This window comes from Grus americana, chromosome 6 (genome assembly GCF_028858705.1).
Source record: "Grus americana isolate bGruAme1 chromosome 6, bGruAme1.mat, whole genome shotgun sequence".
Classification (NCBI taxonomy): domain Eukaryota; kingdom Metazoa; phylum Chordata; class Aves; order Gruiformes; family Gruidae; genus Grus; species Grus americana.
Genome location: NC_072857.1, coordinates 23,083,017 through 23,094,164, shown reverse-complemented (window position 1 = coordinate 23,094,164; position 11,148 = coordinate 23,083,017). Strand labels below are relative to the sequence as shown.

The 11,148-nt window shown below is 35.5% G+C and overlaps 1 protein-coding gene across 3 annotated transcripts in view; it reads left to right on the top strand.

Moving 5' to 3' along the window:
* The window catches only part of SLC25A12 (solute carrier family 25 member 12), a 48,165-nt gene that overhangs the window by 641 nt on the left and 36,376 nt on the right, over window positions 1-11,148 (top strand). For 2 of the 3 annotated variants that reach the window (XM_054829300.1, XM_054829301.1), the window contains exons 2-4: window positions 497-550; window positions 5,698-5,840; window positions 11,009-11,124. In XM_054829300.1, coding sequence (XP_054685275.1) covers window positions 497-550; window positions 5,698-5,840; window positions 11,009-11,124 — 313 coding nt within the window. Of the gene's footprint in view, window positions 1-50; window positions 127-496; window positions 551-5,697; window positions 5,841-11,008; window positions 11,125-11,148 lie in introns of those variants that run through there. The other variant, XM_054829302.1, reaches the window with a different exon arrangement.

The window sequence follows — 11,148 nt, the reverse complement described above, 5'->3', positions numbered from 1 at the left end:
CGGGTGGGAAGCGGGAGGAGGCAGCAGCTGCTGCTGGGGGCCGGGGGAAGCCGCCGACGGGGGCGGTGATGGCGAGGCGGCCCCGGGGAAGGGGCAGCGCAGCCTGCCCTGCCTCCGCCTCCTGAGGTGAAGCGGCGAGGCTGCGGGGGGCGCGGGCCGAGGGCCCGGCGGGCGCGGGGAGTCCCGGGGCGGGCGGGGCCTGCAGAGCGGAGGGCCGTTACCCGGCGCGCGGGCGGTAACGGCTGGGCCCGCCGGGCGGTAACGGCTGGCGTCGCGTGGGGCCGGGGCGCCGCGCCTCTTCCAGGCAGCCCGGAGTTTGACAGCTGTCATCGGCGCTGGAGGCTGTGGAGTCCCGCAGAAAGCGCGGAGGGGTCCTAGTTGAGTTCCGTTAGATACGGGACCCGGCGTTGCTGCCCTTGTCCGTGCAGAGGCCGTATTTTATCTACGCTCTGTCAGTAGCCCGGCTAGCGAAGCATTAACTTGCTTGTGTTTACAGGTGCAGTCAACCAAAAGAGCGGATCCTGCCGAACTACGAAATATTTTTTTGCAGGTAAAAAGAAAGTTTGATTGACAGACTTTTATTTTTTGGCCTTTCAGCAGTTTGCCATGGCATCATGCGTGTGTCATGCTTGTGGGACGCTTAGAAATTCACTTTGCAGGCATGGCATGTTGAAAGGGCCTTCAGGCATTGAGGAGAAACTGCTCCTGATGCCAGTTGTGATTAACCATTTCCAAACGATAATCTGAAATAATTTTCAGAGGTATTTTCTAATTTCCCATAAAGCAAATAATTACAACCATAACTAAACATTATTTTTTAAATACACCTTCACAAGATTCTAAAAAACTTCTTCCATGGCTGTATGTTTTGTCCTTGGGGTTTATATATGTTCCTTGTACAAATGGATGGACGACTGGCAATGTTTTTAGAACTTAAAATTGATTTCTTTTATAACATTATCCCTTGCAGGGCCTTAGAATAAACATATATAAATAACAACATGAAGCTTTCTCCACTCCCCTTAGTTACATTGAAGCACAATCTGAGAGGAAAATCCAATCAGTCCTTAAACTTTGATCATAAGGTTTGAGTTGGGCAGATGAAATAAGAACAGTTATGTTTCAGGTCCATAGATGGACCATTGATATGATATCTATGAAAAAGATAAAGAAAGAATATAAAAGTGTTAGAGCTAATAATGTAAATAATAAAATCTATTATTTCATCTTTCACATTTGTCTTTCGGTCCTGAAGTATTATCTAACAATTCCCACATATGATAGGTAGACAGAGACACCTTTTTGCCTCAGAGAGAGAAGTTATATCCCAGCAATAACTTTGGCATATTTTTGCTTTTGCATACTGGTCTACACTGGTAACAGTGCTTGAGTGCTAAAACATAGAATGCTGGAATCAAACTGTGAAAGCCCAGGATTTAGTTTCTAGTAAAAAATCTTCCCTCACAGATTCATTTATTTTTGACATGACATTTAGCTTTTGTGGGTAAGGAATACAGTAGAGTATGTTAATAGTATAAGCAACATGTAATTATTATTTTTTAAAATATATATTAATACAATACAAAAATGTGGTTCTCCAACATCACACAACTCTTTTCCAGCTTTTTGCAAGATACTTTTGCACGTTTGATTACAAAAAAGTGAAATGTGGTATCAAAATACTCTATTCAACTTGTAAATGTGGACTTTTTATGATTCTTGACTTCCAGTCAGTAGAAGTGCTTTCTTCTGGAAATAAGTAAATTGTTTGAAGTCCTTGATTTTGGTCATATAGAGAAAAGTGGAGAGGAAGAACATTGTGCAACTGGATCTTGGAATTGTCTCTCTGACTGCATGTTTTATTGACCTAAAAAGCAGACAGTCTGGTTTTACAACAGCTTTTTGGTCTTCTCAATGTCTGTCTTGTAATCTTCAAAGAAACATACAAATTAGGTTGTAGATTTTGTGCTCTGAGGAATGAAAAATAAAAAAGCTCTCCTGTATCCTCTTGAATATCTGAGATTTGCAGATCTCAAAAAAACCCCAAAACAATACATACACCACTGGCATAGAAAGAGAGTTTATATTTCTTTTGGATTATATTTTATTATAATTGAGTTTGAAATTGCGTTTTTTGTTTGATAGATAGCAAGCAAACTTTAAAAAAATCAAAAGAGAACTCACTCTTTCCAAGACTAAGTTGTTCCAAGACCAACAGAGTCTTGTTCTGAAATACCAATAGTGTTGCACAGATCAGGGGTCAGGTACGTTGTGCTCTTTGCAGAGGGTGCTGGCCAGTTCTGTGAGCTTCAGCTAAAGGGCGTGCATTCCTTCCTAAATTTGGCTTCCCGTGGAAACAGGCACAAGGGAAGATGTGAACTCTAGGCCTCTTCGTCATCCACCTTATTCATAGAGAGTGTGCTTAAATTTCCTTCTGTTCATGTGTATCCTCTAATGTGATACTTGTTCTCTGTCCATCCAGTTTAAGTTGTATCTTAATGGATGCTTGATATAAACCTTTCTCTTAGAATTTCTGAAGCTTGCTATATATTTCTTTTTATTATTTTGAACTGTTAAAAATTTTAAGTTTGATTTGTATTAAAAATAAGTGAGATTGTTTGTATGTAATCCTCTAACTATGAAATGCAGGCACTGAAATTTCATGTTGATTCACCATCAAGTAAGTTACTTCTCAGGTGTTTGCTGACCACTGAGTTCAGTAACAACCATAAAAGAACAAAATAGAAATTCACTGAAGGATAAAAGAGTTATGTAGAACAACATTTATCCAATTTCTTAGTGAGACTTCGTTCTTTTTTCTTAGGCAAGACACAGTCAGACCTCAGGGAATATAGTCGAATTATTCCCTGCCTGCTGAATGCAACTGGAACCTGTTCCACCAAGGTGGAGAAAGAAACAAAACAAATTTCCAATTTTAATACAGGAAACTTTCCTTCCCCCCACTTAAAAATGTCCTGAATCTCTTGCTCATAGTGTAGCTTAATTTAAAAAAAAAAAAATTAAGAGTACCCATAGGTCTCTTTTGTTTTGGAACTTATTTCTCCTCTGCCTAGATAAAATAATTGGGATAGAAAACCCCTTTAAATTGAAAACTGACCAATATTTCAAAGAAAGCATTGTTTCTGGAAGTGTGGCGATACCTAGCACTATGTTGTACAGATGGAATAGGGTTATTGTGTGTTCGTGTTATGTGATGATGTTTAAAAAAAAGTCTCTTGCAAATTCACCAAGTGCTTACCTGAGGTGGTCTATAAATGTATAGTAAGAATTTTATGTTATAAAGTGCTATAATTCAAGACTCAGGAAAATACAGATTTAATTGATGTGTTATGTTTTATATGCAAATTAAGATGTAATTTACAATTGCCTATTTTGTGCTAAAAGATTCTTGACCTAAGTTGTATGGTGAAAAGGTAACTTCAGGACAAATATAAATGCGTGCCAAAAGGGAATAGCTTAGCTAGTTTTACCAGGACTTAATTTATTGGCTTGCTGCCAAGCTCTTTCAAAATACCATGACCTTCTCATATGGAGCAAAATTTATCTGTCAGTTAAAATTTTTTGAGACAAAAATAATTAACAAAACTTCACATACACAGTATTTATTGTAAAACAATACACTATTTGTAATAAACTCAGATAAATTGGTATCTGAAGAAAAAAATATGATGATGTTTAGATTTTGACTCTTTCAAATGCACTCTACTGTCATACGGTTGAATTCCATTATTCTCTATATGCTCAATACTCTGCATGTTGGATGGTCCTTCATACATAAAACTTTCTTTGGATTGTATGTCTTGCAGCAGAATCGTGCTTCATAATGCATTTTTTAGTCACTTGTGTATACGACTGAGAAGAGAACCTTTCTGAGTTGATTCAGTGAAGCCACAGTTTCATTATATTGTCATGCTGGCAGCAGTGCTGAATTAAAGAATTCCTGTCCACTGTTTTGTGTTCCCATTTTTGTAGAAATAATGTATTTTAATTCTGGTTTAGTTCAATAATCTGGTTTACAGTACAGTCTTGCAAACGGCTGTCATCATAGCTGTAGGGTGGAAGAGGGAGAGGTGATGAAGTGATGTGAAGGGCTGGTATTGTGGAAGAGATACAGGAGATGCTTTAGCAGGCATTGATGCTGATGCAAGCTCCTTTACGCTGAAATACTGTCCTGACTGAATTGGTTGGGTTGCATACAGCCAAAACAAGCATGAGATGTGAACTGTCCCCTTTATCGTAATGGAGTATTACACCTTAACGGGTCTTATTGTTAGTATTCTAATTCCCGTGGGTTCCTGGCAGAGTAAGGTCTCATTTTATTACTCTTTCACATAAAGCCATGTCAACTGAATCAAGATACTGCAGTATATGGTGGAAAAGTTACAAATTGCAGATAAGGCCATTAATTGAAGTTTGAATTCACTAGCATAGATGTTGCACTGTAGGCCTTGGGGGGGCATTGCCATTTCTTTTTCTGCAGAGAACAGTTATGTAGTCATCTTCTAATGACTAGAACCTAGAAAGGCGAATTACGTTTTTACAAATTAATTAAAAATCACTACTTTTATTGCAAATCAAAATTCTGATTAAACAGCTGTATAGTTTTGTAACTTCACTTTCTCAGAATGAACGCAGTTCTATGTATATTTTTGAAGGTCTGCATCTAAATCATTGTATGTACAAGTAGACTGTACAGTAGAGAGTGAACAGAAGAGATGGATTTTAAATTATTAAATAAGCTTGCTTACAGGTTATGTGAGAAAAAATGCTGAGAAACAAACTTGGTCATCAAACTGGGTTGGGTCAAAGTAGTTAAGGGAACTAAAAGTCTTTTGTGAGCTACTTCCCTGTGTTCCAGGTTGCAAACATACTTTAACTTAGCAATCTGAAAACTTAGGTTTTATTTCTAAGATTACTGTCATATCATAAATAAATTACAAATTTTTTTTCCTGCAGCTATACTGCCATCTTGAAACAAGATCTGAGGGGTATGAACTTCCATCATACGTTTCCCTTTTATTTAGCACTTGTGATGCTTTCTACTGCTGCCTCCTCATGTTCTTAGTTCAAGATTAGTATTACAGAGCATAACTGGATAGCTGAGGGCATGGAATCTACTCTTTTTGTCTGTGTGTCAATTTTTACTTAAATGAAGAATGCCAAAACCATTAGTTTCAGGATAAAAAAATAATCTGAAAAGTTATCTTTCACAAAAAGAGAAAAGAAATAACATATATTTTTCCAAGCTAACTATAAGAACGATCAGGAGCAATTACTCAGAAGATATCTGCTACTAGAAATTGTAAGAAAATTTATGTGCTGTGTTTTCACAGTGTAGCTGTAAATGGAAAGCTACAGCATGGCTGCAATTTTTATAAATTTATGCAATTACCTGACAGTTTCTGAAAATATGTAATTGTCTTTTTATTAGAAGATATTGGTCATTATGTGAACACACCAATTCTACAGGGATAATCTGATTGTTGTGGTATGCAACTAGTACAGTGATGCTATTAGTTTAATCAAACCCTTTAGTTTCAGAGCTGTTATGTGCAGATAGTGGTGCACCATTTTAAGTGACAGTCAGTAAAGATACTAGTTTGGTAATCACTGATAATTAGCATCTAAATGGATTCCTTTTTGTTTGTGTGGTTTTGTTTTGTATTTTCACTCTAGTATGCCAGTGTTGAGAAAGATGGTGAGCATTACATGACCCCAGAAGATTTTGTGCAGAAATACCTTGGACTTTATACAGATCCACGTTACAATCCTAAAACAGTGCAGCTGTTGGCTGGAGTGGCAGATCAGACAAAGGATGGGTGAGAATTTTGCTTTCCATAAGAAGCTTGTAATACATTGTTAAATGCATGAGTTAATGAGTTTGATAATTGCATCTTCTAAAATACATTATTGCTTTTATTACACTTCCGGCTTATTTAGATAGTTTTTTTTTCTCAAGGACAATACACTATAAATTTGTGGAAATGGAGAAAAATAAGGTGTTTAACATACATTTTTAAAATTAACATTTGTTTTAATGGCGTTTTAACAATTACTACAAATGCAGAGGAAGTTGAACTGCAAATAGGTTTAACATAGTATGGTTGCCTTGGAAAAGTTATTTTCTGTATACTCACATCCATGATTAGATACTATGTATTAGTACCTGTAATTAAACATGGAAATAGGAAAAGCTTTCTTATTTCTGTAGTGCGCAATTCAAATCAAACCACTGAGGTCTTTTTTAAAGAGCTGTCTTTTAGGAAAGAGAGACACTAATGGCTCTATGAGGGAAGAAGGTGTTTGCCTAATCAAGATAAGGTCACACTACATAAAGCTTTTCCAATTCTGCTTACAGATAATATTACTTGCTTTTAGACAGTTCTCTGAAACTAATTTACAAAATGTCCACTCCACTGACGTAGTACCCTCTAACCCACTGATCTTCAGAGTCTTTTCTCTTGCTGTATGTAGGCTTCTAGCTTTGGCCTTGGATTGTAGTAGGAAGTGTGGACATTGTTAAAGTGAAGTGAGACGGTTAAGATGGATCAGAGAACAGGTCAAGTACACAGAAGGGATTGGGTATTTCAGAGAGAAGAGAAAGTTGCTGTTAAAATAGTATACAACATGTTTGTAAATATATAGGTGTAACTTATTTTAAATTGAAAGCTTCTTAACTCCCTTGGATTTGTGACTCTAAATCTGACCTTTGATATCACTTAAATGTTTTTGTTTTCCTGTGTTCTACTTTAGAATATTTTATTAGCTTGCATAGTATCCTGAGCAGCTTGCACAGTATATGTGCTTTACAAATAAAATTATATATGCTGTATACATTTTACACTAAATGACAAATGTAGGATCTCCTGTTTGATGTAATGTTACATGATTTTTTTTTTTAATAAAGCTGCAGCATTTTGATAATACATTTGATAAATCCAAATAACCTGTTTGCAATACACAGCTGCAGTTTGTTGCATTGTTATGGATTGAAAAGGCTATTTTGTATGTATCTGTTGAAATAATAGTCTAATTGAGGACTAGTAAACCAACATGTTGAATATCTTGTTTCTCTGAAAGGTGTTGGTTATCTTTTACGGTGTGCATTTCTTCAGAAAATGTCTTATAAAAGGATCTTTTTTTACAGTAAGAAATCAATAATTTGTTTTATTGCCACAACAGAACTTTACATTGAGGCATCACTTTTTTGTTGCTTTCCCTGTGAATGTAAGTTTTTGTTGTTTTGTTTGTTTTTTTTTTCCTAAATGTGGGTAGTATTTGAAGTGAGATAATCAAATACGGGTAAGTGTGCTTTATCTACTTCTGTATGGGAACAGTAAGAATGGGAATTATTACCATATGGTCTGCAGAGCAAAGTGTTTGGCTGTCTGAATACTTGTCTGAAACTTATTTTCTTAAATGTTTTAATCTATATTTATCTCTAATCTGTATTTCATGTGAAGATGTTGTTATCGCCCCATTATCATAATTGGTTTATTTATTTACTTTTACATTCACATTCTTCCATTTGTAGTGAGCTGTAATATATCAAAATCTAGACACTAATAACTGTATCATCTGCACAGAGAGTTTAATCTGTAGCATGAATATTTATTGTAATCTTCAACTGAATTCCGGAATGCATTACGTCTTTCCAAGGACTTAAAGTTACTTCGTGAAGTCCAAGGAAGTATCAGTAGTCCTATTCCATACATACATTTGTAAATTAAATGACAGCCCAATGTCACACAGCAAGTCAATGAGAAGCTTTGGGTTCTGTTACGAAATTTCATTCCTGTATCTGCTATCATATTCTCTTTAGCCTTGCTTGCCCTTCAGATAAATACTCAAAGTGTTCTTTGTAACCTTTCTTTGTTAATATTTTTTTATTTCATTTAGGTTTAAGTTTGGCACTTCAGGAAAAAAAGCGCATTTTGGAACTGGCTGGCGCTAGGCAAATGTTTAAAAAACTCATTGTTTTTACTTTTTTCTGATGGTAACTTGATCCTTACTTAACTGTTCCGGAGTACTATTGCCTTCTCCCATTACTGCAGTACAAGACTGGATTGCTTTAGTGGAAGTCTGTAAGGTAGTTCTTAAAACAAATGACTCTTAACTTTCAAAGTGTTTATTCCTCATTGTTGCAAATGCATGTTCTGAGAAATTAATGTGATGAGCTCTGAATTAGAATTTGGCCTAAACTGCCTTGTCTGCTGTTTAATACAGTGGGGTTTTGCTGATGCTGTAGGCATTCCTATGTCTTCAGGCTGCAGGCACTGGTTTTGAAATGAGGATAAGCATTATCTCTGAATCATATATATATGTGTGCCAAACCCAGCTTCCCAATTATATCAGTCAATTAACATTGGTAGGTATTGCAGTTTTAAAATCAAAGATTTTCTTCTCCCTTTGAACCTTCAAAATTTCACAGTAGTCATTCAAAATTCTTCATTTTAGTTGCTTGTTTCTGGCTACTCTTTTTATCAGCATATCATTCTTAAAATTTGGTAGTGTGTTCTTAAGCTAAGTCATGAAGAAAGAGTTGATGTTTCATGTAATAGAGAGTCACAACAGAGCTATCCATAACATCTAAAAGCTGTGTTGGGGTCGGGGGGAAGAGCAAAGAGTTGTAGTTGGAAAAAAGGAAGGCTAGAGAAGAATTGTAAACACATGGCTTGCTTTGTGTGCTTTTGAAGGGTAACAGTACAGAAGAAATAAGAGGAAAGGAAATTTTTTAAAATGTTACAGATAAAATGAAAGGTGAGTGATTTGATATTGTTATGGACTCTGTAATGCAGCGGGCTCACTGAATACTTGATACTTGATACTTGAGGAGCGATTGGGTGGGAAGCTCCATCATTCTGTTTAATCCAGCTCCTGTTATCTCCACCCTAGTGGGTAACAGAGGACCACAGGGGATATCCCCGCTCTTAGGCATTGCGAGTTGAATATATGGAAAGGAAATTGAATGTGTCTATCTCCTTTTGCTGTAGGCACTGTTAAAATGAGACCTGTGAAGACGGCTTCTTTCAGGTTCAGGCTTCTACAAATGCATTCTACAGAGATCATCACTCGATTCTGTCAGTTATAAAGCTTCCTGATTAGGAATTAATTTGTATGTCAGGTTTATGCTTGTATGCGAGGTATATTTTGAAATGATAGTATTTACAAGTATTTTAAAGGATACTCTGTTTCTCTGATACTAAACCCTTATTTATCAAGATTATCCTTTGGATGAAATTGACTTTGCATCTGAAGAACCATTCTCACATCTTTGATTTTCCTTGTTAAAGCATGACAAATTAATATCATAATTCTGTATTTGCCATATCTTAATTCCTTTCAAAATCACAACATTTGTTCTGTATTTTCTGTATAATGCATATATGCAAGAATGTTAACATATGTAACCTTATTTAAAGTATCTCAATTCTGCTTTATGTGTACTTTGACAGAGAAAGACTAGATAAACTAATGAATAGTGTGGCTTGATTTTTTTTTCGCTTTTCTTTTTTCCCCTGTAGCGAACAGAATTTATGCTTGGCTTTTTAGCAGTAAGCCATATATATGTGAAGTAATCTCTATGAGCTAATGATCTCCTATGAAGAGTACTAAATTCAGATCAATTATGTACCTTTTCTAGGAAAATGTATCATCTACAGTGATATTCTATGTTTTAACAACATCTATAGAACTAGTAATTTTTTTGTTTGATTTTAAAAATGTAGTTAAAATTCTTATTCCCATTGATAATTTATTTGATACTAAAACAGATATCCCATCATTTATTTCTGTAAACTGAACTCAGGAACTTGTAACTGGATGGAATATTCTAAGTCATCAAGCTAAGTCCCCTATTTTTACAAGGGTGAAAACACACAGTAGTTTTAGTAAACCAAGTTTGCTGTTAAAACCCAAGGCTTTTGCTTGCAGTATTCTGGAAAGGCGACAGTATGTGCCTGCTCTGAATATCTTTATGGACCTTCTCCTGGCTTAGGGTTTATCTTTCTGCAACTGTTCTTACATTCAGCATTAGGAACCCTTCTAAATGTTTTTTCTGTTAGTCAGAATAAGCTGAGTTCCTCTAGAAAAGTTATTTATGATTATCCTAATAAGTTACCTGTGTATACATTCACGTCTGAGTTTACATGCATTGAACACAAGGCCATAGATTTCTATGCAGCATTCCAGAGATGTTGTGGGAACCCTAGCCGGGGATGTTGCTGCTTCCTTGTCTTGCACAGAAACTGCTTTCCTAATGCATTCTGAGTTGCATTTTTCTGTATGGTGACTGTCTTACACAGCTCAGAATTTTGTGACCTGCTGTTACATTCAAATTTTTCCCTCCCTTGGTCATGTCTAACTGTCCTTATGTCCAAATGTTCTTATAGTTTCTGTTTTTCTTGTCCTCAAGTACATGACTTTGCAGTTCATGTTATATTTGAAGTGTAATATTTTTTCTATATACATAGTAAAGTATAATTTTTTCTGAACTTGTTTGTTTTTTATGAATGTTATATGTTGTTATAAGAAAATACATATATAGTATATTCTCACACTTGCATTAAAGTATCTTTTATTTCTCAGTAGAAATACATATATAAATTAGTAATATAATGACAGCCCTGTAAATTTCATAATGGTAGAATTTCTGTGGGTTTTTTATATCTTAATTTTTAAGTGCTGTCTGCTTACATTTACAATTAGAAGATAATAAGTTGTAGGTATTCACTAGGAATTATTTATATTTTGTTGTTGATGGATATGAAGAATTCGGTCCTTTTATAGAGAAAGAAACTGAGTTGCATAAAGGTTAAGTAACTACTTAAATGTAGCAAATACTTGTGTGTAGACTCAACTTTTTTATATTAGAATTTTATTTTAATAATTGGATCATACAGTTTTCTAGAGCATCAAACACAAAATATCATTGGTATCATGAATAATTTTTTGAAATCTTTATAACTTCTGTATTTTCCTTTTGTAGGTTGATTTCCTATCAAGAATTTTTGGCATTTGAGTCTGTTTTGTGTACTCCAGATGCAATATTCATTGTTGCTTTTCAGTTATTTGACAAGAGTGGCAATGGAGAAGTAACATTTGGTAAGAATATCTAAAGAAAAACAG